The 24,090-nt window shown below is 38.5% G+C and overlaps 1 protein-coding gene across 1 annotated transcript in view; it reads right to left on the bottom strand.

Moving 5' to 3' along the window:
* Nucleotides 1-24,090, bottom strand: part of INTS7 (integrator complex subunit 7) — a 150,212-nt gene that overhangs the window by 7,457 nt on the left and 118,665 nt on the right. Inside the window, exons 14-19 of the mRNA XM_007953716.2 lie at nt 18,883-19,077; nt 18,241-18,344; nt 17,097-17,165; nt 12,410-12,542; nt 5,534-5,632; nt 3,421-3,606 (exon numbers count right to left, since the gene is read on the bottom strand). Coding sequence (XP_007951907.1) covers nt 3,421-3,606; nt 5,534-5,632; nt 12,410-12,542; nt 17,097-17,165; nt 18,241-18,344; nt 18,883-19,077 — 786 coding nt within the window. The remainder of the gene's footprint in view (nt 1-3,420; nt 3,607-5,533; nt 5,633-12,409; nt 12,543-17,096; nt 17,166-18,240; nt 18,345-18,882; nt 19,078-24,090) is intronic.

Raw genomic sequence — 24,090 nt, 5'->3', positions numbered from 1 at the left:
ACTTTTTCAAAAGCATCAACTCTTCTTTGGTCTTCTTTATTCATTGTCCAGCTCTCACATGCATAGGAGGTCATCGAAAATATCATGGCTTGTGTCAGGTGCACCTTAGTCTTCAAGGAGACATCCTGGCTCTTCAGCACTTGAAAGAGGTCCTTTGCAGCTGACTTGCCCAGTATTATAGGTCGTCTGATATCCTGACTGCTGCTTCCATTGGTCGTTTGTAGAACTAAGCAATGTGAAGTCTTTGACAACTTCAGTCTTTTCTCCATTTATCATGATGTTGCTTATAGGTCCAGTTATGAGGATTTTTGTTTTCTTTACACTGAGATATAGTCCATACTGCAGACTGTATTCTTCATTCCTCATCAGTAAGTGCTTCAAGTCATCTTCACTTTCAGAAAGCAAAGTTGTGTCGTCAGCATATCGCAGGTTGTTAATGATTCTTCCTCCAATCTTCATGCCACGTTCTTCTTCATATAGTCCAGCTTCTCAGATTATTTGCTCAGCATATAGATTGAATAAGTATGGTGAAAGTATACAATCCTGACACACTCCCTTCCTGATTTTAAACCATGCAGTGTTCCCTTGTTCTGTTCGAACAACAGCCTCCTGGTCTATGTACAGATTCCTCATGAGTACAATGAAGTGTTCTGCAATTCCCATTCTTCTCAATGTTATCCACAATTTGTTATGATCCACACAATCAAATGCTTTCGCAGAGTCAACAAAATACAAGTAAACATCTTTCTGGTATTCTTTGCTTTGAGCCAAGGTCCTTCTGACATCAGCAATGATATCCCTCATTCCTTGTCCTCTTCTGAATCCAGCTTGTACCTCTGGAAGTTCTGTCAATATACTGCTACAATCGTTTTTGAATTACCTTCAGTAAGATTTTACTTGCATGTGATATTAATGATAATGTTTGATAATTTCCACATTGTGTGGGATCACCTTTCTTTGGAATGGGTACAAATATGGATCTCTTCCAGTCAGTTGTCCAGGTAGCTGTCTTCCAAATCTCTTGGCATAACTGAGTGAGTGCCTTCAGTGAGGCATCTGTTTTTGAAACATCTCAATGGGTATTCCGTCAATTCCTGGGGCCCTGTTCTTTGCCAATTCCTTCAGGGCTACTTCAACTTCTTCCTTTAATACCATTGGTTCTTGATCATATGCCACCTCCTGAAATGGATGAAGGTCGACCAGTCCTTTTTGGTATAGTGACTCTGTGTATTCCTTCCATCTTTTTTGATGCTTCCTGTATCATTCAATATTTTGCCCATAGAATCTTTCAATATTGCAACTTGAGGCTTAAAGATTTTCCCTCAGTTGTTTCAGCTTGAGAAATGCCAAGTGTGTTCTTCCCTTTTGGTTTTCTAACTCCAGGTCTTTGCACATTTCATTATAGTAATTGGCTTTGTCTGTGAGCTGCTTTTTGAAATCTTCTGTTCAGCTTTTTTATCTTGTCATTTCTTCCATTTGTTTTAGCTGTTGTTGTTATGTGCTGTCGAGTCGGATCTGACTCATAGCAACCCCTCCTTGGATTTCTGAGGCAGTATCACTACAGAAGTAGATTGCCTAACCTTCCTTCTGAGTGGCTGGTGAGTTTGAACTGCCAGCCTTCTGGTTAGCAGTCAGATGCCTTAGGCACTAGGCTACCAGCGCTCCCTTGTTTTAGCTACTCTCTCTTCAAGGGCAAGTTTCAGAGTCTCTTCTGACATCCATTTTGGTCTTTACTTCTTGTCTTTTTAATGACCTCTTGCTTTCTTCATGATGTTCTTGATACCAATCCACAATTCTTCTGGTTTTCAGTCATTGGTGTTCAATACATCAAATCTATTCTTTAGATGGTTTCTAAATTCAGGAGGGATATATTCAAGATCATATTTGGCTCTCATCGACTTGTTTTAATTGTCTTCAAGTTGAACTTGCATATGAGCAGTTGATGGTCTGTTTCACAATCAGCTCCTGGTCTTGTTTTGGCTGAAGATACTGAGCTTTTCCATCACCTCTTGCCACAGATGTACTCAATCTGATTCCTGTGTATTCAATCTGAAGTTCACTTGTATACCTGCTGTCTGTGTTGTTGAAAAAAGTTATTTGCAATGAATAAACTGTTGGTCTTGCAAAATTCTATCATGCGATCTCCAGCATTATTTCTGTCACCAAGGCCAAATTTTCCAACTACTGGTGATTCTTCGTTTCCAACTTTTGCATTCCAGTCACCAGTGATAATTAACACATCCTGATTGCATGTTCAGTCAATTTCAGACTATAGAAGTTGATAAAAATCTTCCATTTCCTCATTTTTGGCTTTGGTGGTTGGTGCAAAAATTTGAATAATAGTCATATTAGTGACTGACTCATAGTAAGCCCGTTGGTTTTCCGAGGTGGTAAATCTTTACAGAAGTAGACTGCCTGGTTTTCCTTCTGTGGAGGGGCCGATAGGTTGAACTGCAGGCCTTCTGGTTAGCAGTCAAACACCTTAGGCACTTCACCACCAGAGCTCCCAAAGTAAACCTGGGCATAGCCAATTTGAACAATTTTACTCATATACCTGTGTACTTGTTTCCTTGCTCCACTCACTAGATAAACCAAAGAGTTACAAAGAGATGTTTAAAGAAAAAAAATTCTGTATTTGGAACACTGGTGTATCATCGGCACAGGTTCAGAAGCTTAGCTTTGGCTAATAAAGCAAACCTGACTTTGGGATAATATTCACCACCTCATGACTGCTCAAAGCAGCAAATTCCTAGCACTACACCTTTAAGGAAAGGTTTTTACTTTATACGACTATTATATGTCAATGCTATACACTTTCTTTTTGACAATGCTAAAATTTATTTAAACTACAGACAACTATATGCGTGCTTTTCAGGAGGATGGGCTGGGGAGACATTCCGCACTCTTGATGTTTTCTTCCACATGGAGTACTAGCCTCCAGGGGAGGAGGGAATTCTATTGACTGGTAAATTTTTGGGCAAGAACTGGGCATGGGGAGCTTAAGTCGTCCCTTTTCTTCCCTTTCTTCTTTAAGCACCCTGCCATAAATTTTACAGGGGCTGGTTCTCATGAGCACTGGTTGAGGCTGGGTGGGAAAATTCAATTGAGAAGAATTCAGAAGTACACGGTTATAAAGTCTTTGCTGCCAGGCACCTAAGCCAGGCTTGCTGACAACTCTAGTAGTAACAAAACTCACATCTTAATCTCTGGTTGCTTTGACTTACTATAAACTGGTTCTAAACAGAGGGAGAGAAAAGTGATGTGTTGTAATCAGCCCCCTCAGAGCCCCAGTATACACTTTTAATTTATGTCAATCTGATCCCACTAGAGATGTAATTGCTCAACTACAAAAAGTACTGAAAAACTTTTATCATGAGTTGCTATAACCTACATCACAATTTTGCCTCTTTTCTAAATTACCTTATAGTCTTGTCCAGATTTACTCTGTAGTGTGGAAGAAACATTCAGACAGACAGACTGAATTTTGCGAAAGAGTCCTGGTTTAGATCCATGCTGAACCACTCCCTCTACCTTTAGTGCCAGTTGCTGGTTGTTCTGGACAGCGATGGGCTCTGCTGGGTTCCGGGGTGATGGTGACAGAGCAAGCTGGAATACCAACATTAAAGTCAATGCCAACAACCAAGGGTAATCTCCTCCCAACAAACAAGTCTGTGTGAATCACTGGTTACTGGTTAATAAACACTAAAACATACAATACAAACAATGGGACTGGGCTGGGACTAATAAGATGTACCTTTAAAGTAAAGGGTTCTTTGTGCTCAGTTAAAAAAAAAAAAAAAAAAAAACAACAACCCACTGCCATTGAGTTGATCCTAACTCATAAGCGACCTCATAGGACCGAGTAGTACTCCTCCAGAGGGTTTCCAAGGCTGTAAATCTTTATGGAAGCAGACTGCCTCATCTTTGTGTTGTGGAGTGGCTGGTGGGTTTGAACTCCCAACCTTCTGGTTTGCAGCTGAATGCCTCAACCACTGAGCCACTAGAGGTCCTTTTTTTATCCCCAGTAAGTCCTTTTAAAAACTATTGTGCTTTCTACCCCAATTCTCAATTCTACTGGAGAGTAACAGAAGACCAGAGAACAGTGAAGGCACAATGTTCTCCCAATTTTTATGGTGGAGCATTTCTTTGACACTGACATGCTTCCAATAAGGAAATGGACTATGTAAACTTTCATGTTCAGCTACTGTCTCTTTGGTCCTAAGTAATCTTAAATAAACTAAATGTGAATAGAAAGGAACTTAAAATTCCATGATTATTTACATAATCAAGTCACCACAGCATAAAAGTCAATATCTACATATGAATTAAATGACATTTTTAAACTTTTCATTAGTTTTAAAAAAAAATTTAAAACTATATTAAAAATCTCAAATACCTCATACTACAACTACAGAAAGTCTAAAATCAAACCAAACCCACTGTCATTCAGTTGATTCTAACTCACAGCAACCCCCACTGATTTCTGAGGTGGGAAATCTTTACGTATAAGTAGACTGCCCTATTTTCCTTCTGTGGAGTGGCTGGTGGGTTTAAACCACCAACCTTCTAGTTTGCAGTCAAATGCCTTAGGCACTGCATCACCAGGGCTCCTTACAGAAAGTCTAAGACTTGCTAAATGAAAAGAGAAGTAACTTGGGGTATTTAAATAATGTTATCCATCACTGAACTAATCAATCCTAGAGATAGCTAGATCATCATTTTCCTTATTATTCATGTATTTTGAAATGGTGTACTCTATTATTTGTAATCAAAAGCATTTGGATGGATACAAAATGAATCAAAGACATTTACTGACAAGGATAATCTAGGAAATCTCCCAGAAATGATAATTTTCCCCTTTCCCAACAATTCCATTCTTTGAACCAAAATAGCTTTTGAATTTTGAGTGGGTTTAAATATTTTTAAATATTAACCCTACTTATTGGTCAGCTCCTCAAACTTGTTTCTCAAAGAGAAAATTTCTTTAGTGGTGGGACTGGTGATTTTTTTACTGAACCTGATTCATTCTAAGTTGGTTCTGAATAGGTTTATCAGTAATGGAGTCAGCTCAAGATCCTTACAAGCTACAAGGATGAAAACCTCTCAACTCACTCCTAGAAATTAGAGGCAAGGGACACAGCTCCAGTTATTCAAATACCTGTCTCTCTGCATTTGGCACTGACAATTACAAAGGGAGAGGGTTTAACTCCCCAAACGAGCTCTGGGGGCACAATGGTTAAAGCATTGGGCTGCTAACCAAAAGATGAGTGGTTTGAACCTACCAGCTGCTCTGTGGGATAAAGATAAGGCAGTCTGCTTCCATAAAGATTTACAGCATTGGGCACCCTATCTATAGAGAAGCTTTGAGTCAGAACTGACTTACTTGATGCCTGGGCTTGGTTTTTAACTCCCCAATCATATCCCCCTCACCTAACCAAAAGGAAAAAAGGCTTACAACTAGAGTTAAGTGGAGCTATGCCCCATTTAATCTTTAAAGGCTAATTGAGTTTTTAACCTCAGTATTCTACCTTACCTTAATGCTAGTCGACTGCAATTTCTGGAAGAAATATCTTTGAAATGAAAGGGGAACTTTCAGCAGAGCAATGATGGCATTGCAGAGGCATGCTGTATGCTGGGGGGAAAAAGAAAACCAAATCAAATGAAAATAAATATTCAAATTTCACCAACAAATGGTAGTTTCAGGAAGAAGTTTAAAACTACAAACACTCATTTAGATCATTACAAAAGTAGATCAACCAGGAAAAGAGGCATAACATGTAGGGACTGTATTCATCTGCCAAATCACCTACTTCAAGGAATATAATCAAAACATTTTACTTTATTTTGAAGTATATTCAACAACAAATGACAGAAGATAAAAAGATCCCCACTCCTCAACAGGCATATTTTATATATTTACAGAGCTTAGAGCTACTACATAGATTGTACTTAATATACTAAAATACAGAGTAACTATCTTATGGCAATAACCCGTTGCCTTCAAATCAATTGTGACTCACAGCAACCCTATGGGACAGAGTAGAACTCCTCCATATGGTTTCAAAACTGTAAATCTTTATGGAAACAGACTGCCACATCTTTCTACCATGGAATGGCTGGTGGGTTCAAATTGCTGATCTTTCAGTTAGCAGCTCAGTGCTTTAACCACTGCTCCACGAGGGCTTCTATTATAATTATTTTAGATATTAAAATGTAGAGTAACTATCCCAAGGTAGAGATAAAGATAAAGAATATCGTAAAAAAGCAAGAGTAGCAGAAAGACCTTCAAGGCCTGACACCAAATCCCATGCAGAATGTCAGCTTTGAGCTGTCTCATTTCTTTATCCATCCCCACTAGGTGGCTTTCTTGTCTCTGTGGTCACAGGTCACAAGTGAATAAGCAAAGGTAGAAACTTAGAAGAATTCAGGAGCTTGATTAAAATACCATATTTCTAAAATCGATTCTACAAGTTTGCTGAGTTTTGAAAATCCAGAGTAACTGCAGAACAACAGAAATACTACACCGAATCCTTTTGAGTCTTGGTAGTGAAAGGAGTCACAGAATCTGAATTCAGGGGTTCAAAGATATCTTAAACATCACCTAGTCTAATCCTCCATTTTGCTGAGGGCATAGGTAATGGAACGAGCTGGAACTAGAACCTAGGTTGCCTTCCTCTAACTTCAGTGATTTGGTTCTAGTTCATCAATGATTTACAAACAATAGAGAAAGAAGAAAAATATCATCAGAAGACTCATAATTTTGAGTGACCCAGATCCTTTCTGTACTTCATCCCCTCAGTCTGTTCTATTCTCAGTGGCACCACAGGTTGAAAACCACTGCACTGTAGTATGCTGTCTGTCCTATTAAGTCCTGCTTTCAAGCAAGATGCCACCTAGAGTCCATTCTACAAATATTTTTTTAAAAGTTGGACATCAAGATAAAAGCCAGAAGAATCTATTCCTCATTTGTTTTAGGCAGTTCAGCATTTTGTGCCCAATAATGCCAGGTCGATTTCTTGAGATGCCATATAAAGATATGGGTTCTATTTCTTCAGGTTTAACTGCTAAAGCGGCACTATTCATTTTCCTGCACCAAGGAATCTGGGAAGCATTTGCAGTAACATTCTACCTGTGGTGGAACCTCTGATGTCACCATATTTAAGGAGAAACATCTTTAAAGGGGGCACTTAAAAGACCACAAATGACTTCAAGATTGCTTCCCTGGCAGAAAAGTCACCCTTCTATCTTTGAAAAGAATGGATGCAGGTTTTGCAATTTCCCATCACAATACAAGCTGCCTCTGAGGCCATTAGCACCTTGGGCATATTGCCACAGATAGCTTAGTTAGCAGATTGCTATTAAAGTTAATAGTCTGGAGATGGGAAATCACACATCACTGATTAGTCAACCAGCAGGAGAACTAGCTCAACACAAAGACTATTCAAACTGTCCAATCTAATAGATATTGTTATGGATTAAATGGTTTTTCCCCAAAATGTGCTAGAACACTAACCGCTATGCCTGTGCATGCAATCCCATCTGGGAACAGGGCTGTATTTACTATGTTAATGAGACATACCAGGTAGGGTGTGTCTTAAGCCAATCATTCTTGAGATATAAAAGGAACAGATGAGGCATAGAGCAGATGGGGGATGACAGATGGGAAGAAGATGGTCAAGGAACTGAGGAGCAGAAGCTAAAAGACACATGGACCTCCCCCAAGGACCTATGGAGAAAGTCTTCCCTTAGAGCAGGTGCTCTGAATTTGGATTTCTAGCCTTCTAACTGTGAGAAAATAAATTTCTGTTTAAGCCACCCATTTGTGGTATTTCTATTATAGCAGCACTAGATAACTAGGAGAGAGATATTTCATTTTTTGACATTTCTGTTACCTGATAATGTTGACCATTCTTCCATGAAATAATACTTGAAAGTCCATACCTTCACTTTTTTCCCGATTTTCCCCTTCTCCATCTTCTTTTCTAAGATCCTTTCCCTTTGTTTGTTCCTTAAATGATGACTTTCCCTTTAGCCATCTTCTCTTCTCAATCTATATGTGTTAACAGGCAATTTTCTCTACTCCTATGATTTTCAGAGTCTCTATGTCTCTATGCTCATCAGGAGCTCTAGTGGCATAGCACCTAAGGCATTTGACTGCTAACCAGAAGGCTGGAGGTTCAAACCCACCAGCTACTCCTCAGAAGGAAGATGGGGCAATCTACTTCTGTAGAGATACCACACCTCAGAAACTGAAGGAGGGGATGCCATGAGTTGGAACTGACTCTACCACAGTGAGTTTGGTTTTTGGTTATGCTCATGGTGATCTCACATGCATCCTTGCCCATCTCTTTCTTCTGACACCAGACCTATTATCCAGTTGCATACCAGAGGGCTTCATCAGGCCACACACTCAACAATGAAACCTGCAGCTTCTTCTACCATCCCTTGACAATCTTTGTCTCAGTAAAGGATCAACCACTTGCACACATGGTCACGCAAGCTGGAAACATGGAAGTCATGTTTCCATACCCTCATGTCTAATGTTTAAAAAAACAAAATTAAGCCTTGATAATATTTCCCCTAAATATCTTTCAGATGTATATTTTCTTCTCATTTTCACTGTCACCATATTAATTTAGCCTTTGTCTTGATTACAAGGCTTGTAGCCACTCTTCATTCCTGTAATTTCATGCCCTTCAAGCCATTACCTATTCTGCTTCAATATAACTTACTAATGTACAACTGTATCTTAACCACTTCCTTCCCCGACCCATTTAAAATTCCCAGGAAGCTTACAGTGCTATAGAATAAAGTCCAAACTCAACACTGTACACAAAGCCTTTTGTCATTTGGTCTTTGCCTATCTCTCTAGTCTCTAGCCTCTACTTTAAGCTGTGGCAATAACAAACAGTTTCCAGAATACTTCAAAGTATTTTATGCCTCTGCTTTTGAACATCATGTTCTCTGCCTGAAATTCCCTACTCTGGTGCAGTGAATTACTTAATATGGCTCCTCTAGCCATGGTCTTTGTGACTCCCACCAGATAACTGGGTTTAACTATGTATACGTGAGACACTTGTGGCCCACCAAGGGGATTAGAAAGCTTGTCAATAATGTAAATAAGGTACATGACACCCTTGTAGGGTGGGACCATGCAAATAATGTGCATGAAATCCTAACATGGGGACTGGTCAGTTTTGCCATCCCAGAGGCAGAAAAAAGGAGATGTCACTGCCATCAAAGAAAAGAGGCAGGAGTGGAGCCAGTTCTTGGACCCAAGATCCCTGAGCTGAGATGGCAGAGATGGCAGCAGCAGAGGCAGCAAACCAAGAGATCAGCATGAGGCAGAGTAGTGGGCTTCCCAGCCCACAAAGCAAGAAAGCCGAGTACCTTCGGCCTGAGGCTTGCTCGTGGAGTAAGGTACTTCTTTGGGTGCCTTTGTAACACTGGCTTGAGCAGAGGCCAGAGAGAGACGTTTGCCTATGGCATGGCTGAAAAGAAGCTGTCCTGATTGAAGAACTGTACCCTGAGTTGTTTCTGATGCTGAATTGGAACCTGTTACTTCCCTAATAAACACCATTATTATGAGTATCATGTGTTAAGTTTTGTATGGCCACTACAACAAATTATCAAACCCAGAAGAGTAGTAGTAGAAAGTGCTGTGGAAGGGACAGCTGGTGGCAGAACTGGCAAAAAGGTTAGAGGGTAGTGGCATGTCTGACCTCTGCCTCATAGGAATCAGCCTTGGGCTGATGCTGATTCTCTCCCTATGTCATAGAGTTAGAGGAGGTCAGAAGGTAACACTGCCCCCATGCCCTTTTTGCACCTATCCCTCTTTATCTGCCTGGAAAACTCATATTCAAAGACACAGTCTATCTGAATTTCACCCTCATCCTGTTTCCCTATCCTTTGACATGGTTCACTCACTTTCTCTCTGTGCTACATTTCTGTCTTTTGCAGAGTTGTAGTATTGCTTCTTTAATGTACCACATTTACTGAATCTTTCCTTTTTTCAGACTATGGACAACTTGAAGGAAGGCTCTGTTTTTGTCATTTTTCATCCCTAGATCTAATAAATACTTCTGGAACTGAATTTGGGGTTCAGATGGTATTGAATCTATGAAATACAATTTCAGAAGGGAGCAAAGAGGAATTAATTTTTATTGTTGTTGTTGTTATTTGCCCTTGAGTCGGCCCCGACTCATAGCGACCCCTCCTTGGGTTTCCGAGGCAGTATCACTACGGAAGTATTAGCCACTCCTTATGTGCCAAGTACTGTGCTAGGAAATATGTATTATTTTACTTAAACTTAAACTATAATACCTATAAGATAGGTATTATTTCCATTTCATAAAAAAGAATGTTAAGTAATGTGTCTAAAGTTACAGACCTGCCAAGTGGCAAAGTTAAGAACTTGAACTTAGTTCTGAATAACCTAGGCTCTGTGGGGTATACAATTAACTTTATCTAAGGAATTTGATCTTTGTTTCTGATTTCTGGGAGGTAGTATTTAAATTCTTAAAAATTCCCCAGTGATTGGAGCCTTTGTGTCTTTGTTATTCATAGAGGGGGTACAAATCACACCTGACAGGTTATCCTACAGGTGGTAACTCTTGGTTGAATGACCAGAATGACCCACATTTTATCAGTCTGACACTCTTGGTTGAATGACCAGAACGACCCACATTTTATCAGTCTGACACCCCCCTTCTTATCCCCAGCAAAGAACATTCAGTAAAAACTCTGTGGTAAGCTTCCTGGTTGGTAAAAAAAAAAAAATCAACCCTCAGGACGGTGAGGCATCCCTTGGGACATGGAAGTTACACACTGGAGACCCTTTCAGACTTTGCCTTATGTGTCTCTTCATTTGTTTTCTTTTTTGCTATAATAAGACTGTAATTTTAAATGTTTTCTTGAGTTCTGTGACTTGTTACAGTGAATTACTGAACCCGAGAGGGTAAGTGGGAACCCTTGAATTTATAGCCAGCAGAGCATAAGTAAGGATGTGTGGGGACCCCAAATGTAGGTTGACATCTGAAGTCGTGGACAAATGTGGCAGTCTGGGGTGCTGAACCATTAATCTTGAGATGGGAACTAACTATGGTGATTAAAGTCAGAACTGTACTGCAGATGGTGTCAGAAAAGATCTTTAGTGTGTGTTGAGAAGACAACACACACATGGAAACCTCTTAGGTTCTTTTCTCCATGCTCTATCTCCTCTTAATCAGAAATTTCCCATTGTCTCCATTAGAGTCAATGGACTTAGCTCCATCCGACTGAACTTACTGTTTGGCATCTGTTTAATTCATGCCTTTAAGTGGAACTTAAAGAGATATGAAAATAATTTAATCACCCTCTCACACAGATCTGTGTTCTTCAAAGAGAGTCTTCACAATCTCCCTTAGCAAATAATCTCAGCGTCAAAGCTATCTACGTCCACTGAATTCAACAGTATGTACCGACCATCCTACCTGAAAAGCAGTATGTCAAAGAATCCCTTAAATCAAAACTGATTCTTAAACAATATATCCTACTAATTTCTTCTAAAAAACCTGATAAAAGGTAAGAGCACAGAATGAGAAGAGCAGGAGCCAAGGGAGAGCTACATATAACATCAGCATATAATGTGCAGGCAGGGGAAGAGAAACTCTCCAAGGTGTAAAGTTCAAAGAAGACTGGGGAATGGACAGACAGGGAAGAGCAAATCTGACTGAGAGTCTGTTAGTCTACACTATAACTAAGAAGTCAGGGGAAAAAACAAAGGAGGAGTGTTCAACGGTGTTAACAGAAGAGCTTCCATAGGTTTAAAGTCAAAAAAGGATTATAAAAGGCATTAATGTTTCACTTAACAAAAACTGATTTACTGCCAACCAGTCAACAAGTCCAATTCTTTTGTTCCAATTAGCTAATGGTTCTCAACCCTGGTAGCATGAAAGAATCATCTGGGAGCTTTTAAAAATACCAACGCCTGGGTCTCCACCCCAGAGATTTGCAGTTAATTGGTCTGGGATGGGGCCTGGATATTAATGTATTGTTTTAAAAATGTTCAAAATTTCTAACATATGTATAGCCAAAGTTGAAAATTACTATAACTTTAGTTGAACTGTTAAAAAATAAAAGCAATGAAAAACAACAACAAAAAAGGTTTTACCTGCATTCCAGTAGAACACATACCACATGTTAATGTGATTATGTAGTAACCAGAGATGTACTAAGCATTTTACATGGATTACCTCATTAAATCCTCAACACAATGCTATGAGGTAGGTACTACATTAACCCTGTTTTGGAGATGAGGAAACAGGCACAAGGAGGTTAACTTGCTGGAGTCATATAGTTAGTAAGTACCAGAGATGGATAAAAATCCACTTTCACATAATAAAAACTCAATAAAACAAATGTCACTTGCCATATAAGAAACAGGGGTGTATTTTCGATTGAGTGATTCCACCTCTTCCAAGACATGATTATATACAGACATCATTCTTCTCTCATATTCACTATCAGCATGGGCTGCTCCACTAGATCCGTATTCCTGGAAACTGAAGTCAGAATTAGTATCAAATAATCAACCAAAATAGTAACTATTTAATGCCTAAATATGTCAGGCACTTTCCACACATTCTAATTTAATCTTTAAAATAATGAAGTTGGCACTGGAATTTCCGTTTTACAGGTGAGGAAATTGAGGATTAGAGAGGTTAGGTAATTTGCCTATGTAACTAGTAAGTGGCAAGCTAGAATTCAAACCCAGATTTGACTCCAAATTGTAAGTCTTAATCACTTTGGTTATCAGGTGGTATAAAAATGTTTTAAGACTTTGTGTCTGCCATGCAGTGAAAGAAACTTAAGACATCTGAAAAGGTAACTATCAATAACATGCTGAATAACTAACTAATAAACCACTTGCTGTGGAGTTGATTCCTTTCATGGAATCACGGAAATGTGTCAGAGCAGAACTGTGCTCCCCAGGGTTTTCAATGTTGATTTTTCAAAAGCAGATCATCAGGTCTTTCTTCTGAGGAGCCTCCAGGTAGACTTGAACCTCCAACCTTTGGTTAGCAGTCAAGTGCATTAAACTTACTTAGTTATTGTCACAAATTTAATTCTTCTCATTGTTGTTTGTCTTTAAATCTTTGAAATATTTGTAATAGCCATTTTAAAGTCCTAGTTTGTTAATTCCCTTGCTTCTGTCCTTTTTGAATCTGTTTCCTAACTGGCTAAAATTTTTCATGGTTATGTGTCACATTTTCCTGCTCCTTCACATGTCTAGTAATTTTTGTCCTGATGCTATAATTGTGATTCTTACATTATTGAGTTTCTGGATTTTACTGTCCTTAAAGAATGCTGAATTCTGTTTTGGTAGATACTCAAATTACTTGTACATCAGTCTTTCAGGCTTATTTAAACTTTCTTAGGACAGATCTAGAGTAGTCTTGTTTCAGGCCTAATTTAGCTCCACTACTAACACACTGTGACCCTTCTGGGGTCTTCCCTAAATGCCCTGTGTATTCAATAATGTCTCTTCAATTTTCTGGTTGGAACTCACACATTTTTCAGTTCTGCGTGAGTTCTGAGAATTGTTCCATTTACAGCTTCCTGGTAGTTATTCTCACTCTAGTAGTTGTGCTTTGCCCATCTTGTAGGGCTTCACCTTATATATGTGAAGTTTAGTATTCAAAGCACACAGACTCATAGCTTATGCAGATTTCTGGAGTTTTTTCTCTAGGAATTTTACTCTGCTTTGTAATTTCCAGTTTCCTTGTATTCTCTGAACCCTGATCTCTGTCTCTTTAACTAAGACCCTCTGTGCTGCTTGGGTTCCTTATCCCTGAGCAGCAGCCTAAAAAGTGCCTCTAGGCAGAAGGCAGGACTATTATAAGGCTTACCTCATTTGTGTGTCTTTTCTCAGACTGAGCTGTCTATTGTATGTACAATGTCTGAAATCTTGATTCTTGATTCTTAAGTTTTAATCTAGTTTTCTAGTTGTTTATAATAGAAGGGAAAGTCTAGATGCACCATCATGGCCAGAAGCCAATCTTTTTTTTTTATGCAGTAGATATATAGGTTATGTACAAAGGAATCATTAACAGAGTGAATAAGCTGAATAGAAAAAACATAACGGACAAGTATATCAAAATATATTATTTTGATAGTCCTGAAAAACTGATAATGATGTAGATAATAACATTCACAATTATAAACATCTACCTTATTCTGCCCCACATTTACTGAACATACTGGCTCATATGTTGGCTGCTGGAGACACAAAGTTGAACAAAGGAAGGTTCCTCTCCCTAAAAGCCTTCCAGGTTATGAAAGTGACAGATTTGCAAAAAATGTTTTGGTATATCAATGTAGATGCACCTCCAGAAAATAATTCTGGCCATGCCCCACCCTCTTGAGGTTCTTTTGTAGCAGTAGATCTTTCTTTATTCAGAAGGTACAGAATAAATAACACCAAGAACAGAAGTTTCAGGAGGAACCCTCTCCTTGCAGTTGTACATTATTGAAGACTAGAGACCGAAGCATTCTCATTCAAGGTAAAAACTTTCCTTACTAATTTCTTATTAGTATGAAGGCCACAGCTGGGAGATTGGATCTGGGAGAGTATATGGGGTGGAGAATTGAAAAAAGTGTAAAGAGGGAAGGGAAGGGGTGAGAGAGAAAGAGAGAGAGAGAGAGAGAAAAGGGGGTCATATGCGAGGCTGGCTAGATAACTCCCTTCATCACATCCCAGCTAACAATCCACCTATCTCCCTGGTAAAAACTCATTCAGGAAAATCATCGGGCAATCTACTTCTGCAGTGATACAGCCTTGGAAAACCAAGGAGGCGTCACTATGAGTTGGATCCCACTCGATGGCAGTGAGTTTGGTTTTTTGTTTTACGTCAATTAACAGTATAATGTTATTTGCATGCTGAAGAGATAAAATGAGCATGGCATGATCAAAGATGATGTAAGCCCATTAGTGTGAGTTATTGGAAAGACAGTGAAAGATGTGAGGGTTTAAGAAAATTTTGAAATTTAAAAGTGAGGAAGTTTCATTGGAAAAAAAAAAAAAAACAACACTATTCTGAGGGGAAGACAAACATAGATGGGAGTAGAATAAAGAAAGAAAAATCACACTGATAATCAGTACATCATTAAAACACTAAATCAGAACTGAAGATCCTGGGTAGAGTAGGAGGGAAAATGTAGAACAAAATTTAAAAACACAAAAATGACCAGTATTACTGGTTGGATGGAGTCTGGTAGAACCCCTTGACTATGGGCCTGGGATATTCTTTGGGCCTAGGATTGGACTCCCAGCCCAACAGTAAAAAGACTTAAATGCAGAACACCCACCCCAGGGCAATGCACCCACCTACTCTAGGGAGATACATCCCTTACAGCAATCAGCCATGGGGCACTAGAAGGGTAGCACTCACATGGAGGGAAAGCTGGACAGACAGGAGTGCACAGTTAAGAAGGGCAAAGGGAAGGGGTGGTCACAGGGGTAGGAGGGGAGTAAAGTGTGTATTATAGTCACGGATGGTAATCGGGGCATGAAATCAAATGTACACAAACTGTCGAATGTAAAACAAATTTGCCCTGTAAATTTGCACAATAAAAACAAACAAATAAATAAATAAAACAAAATACTAAAATAGATCAGTTGAGGGGATCAGTTGGTGGAGGGGAAAAAAAAGAAAAAGGCAAATGGCCTAGTCTGAGAGTAGCTACTGGCACTTTAAGACAGAAAGGATCTTAGTATTGCCCTGAAAAGAGATGGCAAGTCAATGCTTCAGGGGATAGAAATTTAAACTGCTTTTTTACTTTAAGATCTTTGAGGAAGCTCATTTTGGATTCACAGGCCTTACTAGATTGAAATCATAAAGGGTTGAAAATGCATAGTCCAAAAGAGATTACAATGATGGGAAAAAACAATGGATTAGTCATTAATAAAAAACACTGAATAATTAATTAATGAGGGAGCTCAGAATTTTAATAAAGAGGAGTATCTTTTTGTTTGAAAAGACACAGAATAAAACTTTCAAGTTAAAACTTAATTATATCATGAGCTTGATTTTTCGTACCAAAGTTTAGTTATATATATGAAAAATATGTTCAAATACCACAAATAACTCCCTCCCACTTAATTTCCCAAGCCTATGTTTTGAAGAGGTAAAAGGAGGTAAATAAACAAGAGAGGCGGAAAATCTAAATTTTGTCACTAGCTATGTGACGTTGAAGCAGTTACTGATGAATATCAAAGACTACAGCCTTCAGTATGGATTATACCTCAACATAAAGAAAACAACAATTGTCACAGCTGGACCAATAAGCACCATCATGATAAGCAGAGAAAAGACTGAAGTTGTCAAGCATTTCATTTCACTTGCATCCACAATCAATGCTCATGGAAGCATCAAATATCAAGAAATCAAATGATGTATTGCATTGGGCAAATCTGCTGCAAAAGACTTCTTTGAAGTGTTAAAGAGCAAATATGTCACTTTGAAGACTAAGGTAGACCTGACCCAACCATGGTATTTTCAATTGCCTCACATGCATCCCATGTTGGACAATGAAAAGGAAGAATGCAGAAATATTGATGCATTTGAATTATGGTGTTGGTGAATAATACTAGAATAAGCAAATCTGTTTTGGAAGAAGTACAGCCAGGATGCACCTTAGCAGTCAGAGTGGCCAAATCTCATCTCTTGTACTTTAGGCATATTATCAGAAGAGACCAGTCCCTGAAGAAGCATATCATTCTTGGTAAAGTAGAGGGTCAGCATAAAAGGGGATGACCCTCCACAAGACGGATTGATATAGTGGCTGCAAGAATGGGTTCAAGCATAGAAATGATTGTGAGAATGGCACAGGACCAGGCAGTGTTTTGTTCTGTTGTACACGGGGTTATTGTGAGTCAGAATTGACTTGACGGCACCTAACAACAACAACAACGTGACCTTGGACAAAAGCTGGAGGAGCTCTTCCTCTATTGTTTCATCTCCTATAAAGCCTCTTTCAAAAGCATCCTTGTGATGATTACGTTAAGATACCATTATTTCAAAGTGTTTTGTAATACAAACTATTACTAGAATTACCTTGCTGATTCTGGATCCAAAATCAAGGCTTCTATTGCATGAGATATCAATAAACAGCTTTGCTGCTGTCTGGATGAATGTTAAAGTTATACATGAAACTAGAGAAATCTACTATAGATTTTATATTATTGAAATATTAAATGCGGTGGTATTTTTAATTAAGGTAACCACAATGTATTAACTCAAATGGTCTAAGGCTCTATTTTCCTTTTAGGGACATATGCTGTCTATGACAGTGATTCTCAGACTGTTTCAGGATAAGAAACATCAGATATAGGGGATTCTTTTTAAGAGTATGAAACAAACAAAAAAGGCTTCACTGATAAAAGTTGTATGTGTGAGAGAGAGAATCAATGATCTATAGCATGCCTTTACCTCAGAGGTTCCTAAGCTGGGACTCAAAGGTCTATCACCACCATTCCCTGAAATTCTGCACAAATGTTTTGGGGATATAGATATGGATACACACACACACATTTTTTAAGAGAGAGGGTCCATAGCACTCATTAGGTTTTCAACCAGTAAACCAAAACGCCATAAACTACTATACTTATTTATAGATCCTACAACTTAAAAGGGAGAGCTATGGTGGCTCTCCCAGCCACTCCTCAGAAGGAAGATTGAGCAATCTACTTTCATAAAGATATTGCCTTGGAAACCCAAGGAGGGACTGCTATGAGTTGAAAAAGATTTTGAGGCTTCCAGTAAGAAAATATGGAGAAAAAAACCAAAAATGATGACTATAATTATTGAAAGGATCATTAGCAAGTGATGGGAATTAGCATTGTAGCTATGAAGAAAAGAAACATGAGGTGAAAAAGAAAATGGTTCAATGGTAGGAAAATTCACTGTGTTGTCCTTGGTAGCACAAGTTAAGTTATGTGACCTTGGTAGGACCTGGGCTTTGGATGCTCTTCCTAGAGGTCTGGAGAAAGACCAACACTGAGGCACTACTTTCTTTTCAATCTTGACAGAAATTAAAAAAGTAAAAAATATATACGCTCACTGTAGACTTTAAGGGGAAAATTATTAATTATAATAGAGTTGTAGGCTTTTGTAATATTTTATAGGTAAGCATATTAGAAGTACTTATATTTCAAAGAATACTTCCTAGGAACAAAACATTGGGGCAAACTTAGGATACAATTCTACATTCCTCAAAGTTGCTGAGTCAGCATCGAAAGATGCCTGATAAAGATCTCCATATCGAGATGCGAGGCTCCGAAATTCTTCCATGGACTGTTTCATCTACAAAGGAAAACAATGATCAATTATGACAAACAAACACACTATCACTACTGTGTGAACAACAGAAAAATCAAATCATTAAAAAACTCATCCCCAAACAATAAAAATCCAAATATCTGAATTTCTACCATCACTCCATTTTATAAAGTCCAGAAAGATGAAAAATGAAACTATAAATGTTCACAAGACACAAATTTATACATGATATACAAAAACATGACACATTTGCATTTTTAGCTTCTTCAAGTTCCACTTAAATCATATAGTTATAAATATTCCCGAGTTTCTTTAAAATATATGTCCTTTGTCTTTATATGAATGTGGTGTCTAGTGAGACATCATCAATCACTTTGTCGTCCTTTAACAACACATCAGCCTATTTCTGGCAAGACTGATGAGTTAATAAGTAGTATTTGATATTAAATGTCTGAGAGTCAAACCACCGATTTTAACTTTCAGAATTTCTCATCTCACAACTGACCTCAAAACCTCTGAAGTATAAATAAAAACTGCACTGCAACAGAAAATCCAGATATACCTGATTGGAGATGCGACCACATCTCTGAAGGTCATTTCCTAAAGTCATGGCAATTGTCGTGGCAATTGCAGGTGGTGGACTTGTCTTCAGGCTATTACAAGTACAGATAAGTTGAGAGAAGGCCTGCAGAAGGTCAATCCTGAGTTTCACAAACTCACACTGAAAACTTAAAGGATTCAGCGGTGTACTGGCAGCCTGAGGGGAGAGAATTATTTAAGACACGGTATACATAAACACAGCAAAGCCAGAAAGATGATGTAGTACCAAATATTTGTTACAATTTGTGCAAAAGAGCAACAATTTTAACACTGATAAACATAAATTATCAGATAAATTATGTTAAAAAAAGCAAAACACTGTTATTAGCATCAATTCTGAAAAACTGTATGACCCAACAACATTCAAAGGTCTCTTACTTCTTATTACATTCACAAGAAATCCTACTACATGTGGTTTGGCTAGACCACCATCAATCAGTAAGCTACCAGTGGGGCTGGATGCTGTAAAAACACCATCATCCCTCTCAAACTCCTTATCATGGTCCTACCTTTCTAACCTAAAATTCCCATCACTTGAATCATTAACTGAATTTTTAAGAAGTTATTTTGGGGTGGAGGGTGGTGTAAATAAGGGCAAAAATAAACGTTTCTAGATAATCATTGTTAAATAAAAATGCATTGCTTTAAAAAGCTTTCTTCCATTGCTAGCAGATTTTTTTTCCCCTTAAATATTGTGATTTGGGTGAAAGTTTACAGAGCAAATTCACTTTCCATATAGCAGCTCACATACACTTTGTCTCATGACACTGACTACATTTTTCCACAATGCAACAGCTCCCCTCCCACTTTCTCCCCACAGTTACCTCTTCCCTGTGTCCTTCTCTCCCATGCACTCTTGCCCCCTAGCTCTCTTCATGTGTATACACAACCTTTCTATCCTCCCATGAAGGAGTATATCTACCTAATGTAAATGTTCAGCTCGTATGCCTGTCTTTTGTTTGGCTGGAAGCCACAGGAGTGGGTTCAAGTCCAGACCTGAAGAGCAGTTAGAGGTTATAGTCTCAGTGGTTCCATCGGGCTCTATCAGATGAGCAAACCTGGTCCCTTTTTTCTTTTAATGATTTTGAGCTTTGTTCCACATTGTTCTCCCACCCTATCCAGCATCTCCTACAGAGATGCCCCTCTGAGTGGTTGACAGTGGTAGCCAGGCACCATCTAGTTCTTTTGCTCTAATAGTCGTTTGGGCTGAGGATTGCATGGTGTACCAGTTGCTAGGATTAACTGTTTACAAGCATCTTGGTTTTCTTCATTCTTCTTTCCTCTGGACAAGGAGAGATCCATCATTGCACCTAGATGGCTGCTTGCAAGCTTTTAAGATCCCACTTGCTACTTGCCAAAGTAGGACATGGAACAATGTTTTTGTGTAATATGTTATGCCAATTGAACTTGATGTCCCCTGAGACCATAGTCCCAAGCTCAAAGGTCCAACTACTCATTCCCTCTGGGTAGCTGGCTATGACCAAGAAGTGACTACAACTTTGTCCTTTGTCAGCTCTACTATATATCTGGGAATTCTTACAGAACATACAAATACACTGGTAGAAACATTTTCTGCCAACCCTATACATGGTCTTGGGCCCACTCTATCCTGCACAGACATACCAAACGGTTCAGCCTATATACCCGTCTATCCACCGGTATATTAATGTTTGCTTTCACTGACAACATAGTACTATACGTGCAAAAGGGTTCATCTTTGTTGTCTGTACCTCCCACGAACCCGTCTTCCTCTTCCTCAATGCCATCATCTTGATTGCTTACATGTGGTACACTGCCCTTGCCCTTCTCTTCACCCAAATCAATACTTTTCTCTACCTAACTGTGTTGTCCCCCTCCAACACTTAGTAAGCAAAAAAAAAAAAATGTCCTCCCTATATAAACCTTTTCTTGAGTTTTTACAGTAACGGATGTGGTAGTTACATTTGTGTGTCAACTTGGCTGGGCCTGGTTGAGTGGCTGGGCAGCTGGATGTAATATTCCCCATGATGAGACTGGTCATCAACTCCACAGTGGAATCTACTGTGAGCAGCAGCTGGATGTAATATTCCCCATGACGAGACTGGTCATCAACTCCACAGTGGAATCTACTGTGAGCAGCTGAGTAGCTGCTTTCGGGATGTGGTCTGCTTCCTGTATATAAGGAGAAGCCTTGGGGAATGGTCACTATCTTATGGCATGCTTGAACCCCTGAGTCATTGTTCAGCAACCTGCCATGCTCTGCCAACCTTGGGACATTTACTGGACTTGAATTAATGGCCTGCCGTGTGGTTTGGTAATATTGGGACTATGCCTTTTTACTTGTCAACCTAGTTTTTCCTTGAGGAACTTTATAGTTTTAGGTTTCACATTTAAGTCTTTGACCCATCTGGAGTTAGTCTTTGTGTATGGTGTGAAGTACAGATCTTGTTTCATTTTTGTGCAAATGGATATTCAGTTTTGCCAGCACCATTTATTAAACAGACAATTTCTTCCCCATTTAATGGATTTCAGCCCTTTGTCAAAGATCAGCTGACCATAGGTCGATGGATCTATTTCTGGGTTCTCAATTTTATTCCACTGGTCTATGTGTCTGTTGTTGTACCAATGCCAGGCAGTTTTGACTACTGTGGCTGTATAGTAGGTTTTGAGATCTGGCAGTGTGAGACCGCCTACTTTGTTCTTCTTCTTCAATAATGGTTTTGCTTATCCATTTCCATATAAAATTAGTGATTGTTTTTCCATACCCTTAAAGAATGTGGATGGGATCTGGATTGGGACTGTACTGAATATATACATTGCTTTGGGTAGAACTGACATTTTCACAATATTCAATCTTCCTATTCATGAGCATGGGATGTTCTTCCATTTATGTAGAGCTCTTATGGTTTCTTGAGGTAGTGTTTTATAGTTTTCTTTGTACAGGTCTTTTGTGTCCCTGATAAGATTTATTCCCAAGTATTTTATTTTTAGTAGCTATTGTAAATGGTATTGATTTCCTTATTTCTTTTTCAGCAATCTCTTTGCTGGTGTAGAGGAATCCAACTGATTTTTGGATGTTGATCTTGTATCCTGCCATGAGGCTAAACCTCTTAATTAGTTCCAGTAGATTTTTGACTGAGTCTCTTGGGTTTTCAAAGTATAGGATCATATCATCAGCAAATAGGGGTAGTTTTATTTCTTCCTTACCAATTTGGATACCTTTAAGTTCCATTTCTTGCTTTATTGCCCTGGCTAGGACTTCCAACACAATGTTGAATAGAAATGGTGATAGAAGGCATCTTGTCTGGTTCCTGTTTGCAAGGGGAAAGGTTTTAGTCTCTCTCCATTGAGAATAATGTTGGCTGTTGGTTTTGCATAGATGTCCTTTATTATGTTAAGGAATTTCCCCTTCTATTCCTATTTTGCTGAGAGTTTTGATCAGAATGGGTGTTGGATTTTATCAGATGCCTTTTCTGCATCAATTGACATGATCTTGTCGTTCTTTTCCTTTATTTATGTGGTGGATGACATTGATTGTTTTCCTAATGTTGAACCATCCTTGTATACCTGATATGAACCCCACTTGGTCATAATGAATTATTTTCTCGGTATGTTGTTGGAGTCTACTGGCTAGGATTTTGTTGAAGATTTCTGCATCTATATTTATGATGGATATTAGTCTGTAGTTTTCCTTTTGAGTGATGTTTTTGCCTAGTTTTGGTATCAAGGTAAGCTTGCTTCATAAAATGAGTTTGTGAGAATTCCATCTTTTTCTTTGCTGTGGAATAATTTGAGTAGGAATGGTGTCAGTTCTCCTCTGAATGTTTGGTAGAATTCTCCAGTGAAATCATCTGGGCCAAGATGTTTTTTGTTGGTAATTTTTTTATGGCCTGTCCAATTTCTTCTTTTGTTGTGGATCTGTTCAACTTTCCCACTTCAAGTCTGTGTTAGTTTAGGTAAGTAGTGTGTTTCCAGAAATTTGTCCATTTCTTCCAGATTTTCAAATTTGTTGGAGTACAGTTCTTCATAGTATACTGATATTATCCTTTTTATTTCAGTTGGTTCTGTTGTGATGTTGCCTATTTTGTTTCTTATTCATGTTATTTGTTATTCTCTCCCTCTTTTCTTTTCTTAAATTTGCCAGTGGTTTGTCTCAATTTGATTACTTTTTTAAAAAACCAACTTCTAGTTTTGTTGATTTTTTCTATTGTCTTTCTATTTTCTGTTTCATTCATTTCTACGCAAATCTTTATTATTTCCTTTCTTCTGGTGACTGCAGAATCTTCTTGCTGTTCTTTTTCTAATTGTTGGAAATGTTGGTTTAAAGTGTTGATTTTGGCTTTTCTTTCTTTTTTTGATGTGTGCATTTATTGCTATAAATTGACCTCTGATCACTGCTTTTGCTGTGTCCCAAAGATTCTGTTATGCTGTATTTTCATTCTCATTTGATTCAAAGAACTTTTAAATTTCATTTTTTATTTCTTCTATTACCTAGTCATTTTTGAGGAGGGTGTTGTTGAGTTTCCATGTATTTGCTCTGTTTCTGTTCATCTTCCTATTGTTGATTTCTAATTTTATAGCATTATGATCTGAGAAGACGCTTTGCAGTATTTCAATGTTTTTAAATTTACTGAGGCTTGCTTTGTGGCCTAACATATGGTGTATTCTGGAGAATGTTCCATGTGCACTGGAAAAGGATGTATATTGTGCTGTTGTTGATTGAAATGCTCTGTAGATGCATGTAAGGTCAAGTTGGTGGATTATATTATTTAGTTCTTTTGTGTCTTTCTTTCTAGTTGTTCTCTCTTTCATTGAAAGTGGTGTATTAAAGTCTCCTATTATGACTGTGGAGTCATCTATTTACCTTTTCTACCTTTTTAAAGTCTGATTTATGTATTTTGGGGCTCTTTCATGGTGTCCATACTTATTATGGTTGTATCTATATAATGTCCTTTCGTATAGGAGCTCTGGTAGTGTACTGCCTAAGGAATCTGATTGCTAACCAGAAGGCTGGCGGTTCAAACCCACCAGCCACTCCTCAAAAGGAAGATGGGCAATCTACTTCTGTAGTGATACTGCCTTGGAAACCCAAGCAGGGGTCGCTAGGAGTCAGATCTGACTCGACGGCAGTGAGTTTTTTGTTTTTTTTTTGTCTCATATGGTGGTTTCTGTCTTACAGTCAATTTATATA

Source organism: Orycteropus afer, unplaced genomic scaffold, assembly GCF_000298275.1.
Source record: "Orycteropus afer afer isolate SDZICR_OR568_19922 unplaced genomic scaffold, OryAfe1.0 scaffold00013, whole genome shotgun sequence".
Taxonomy (NCBI): Eukaryota; Metazoa; Chordata; class Mammalia; order Tubulidentata; family Orycteropodidae; genus Orycteropus; species Orycteropus afer.
This window is presented reverse-complemented; position numbering and strand designations above follow the sequence as displayed.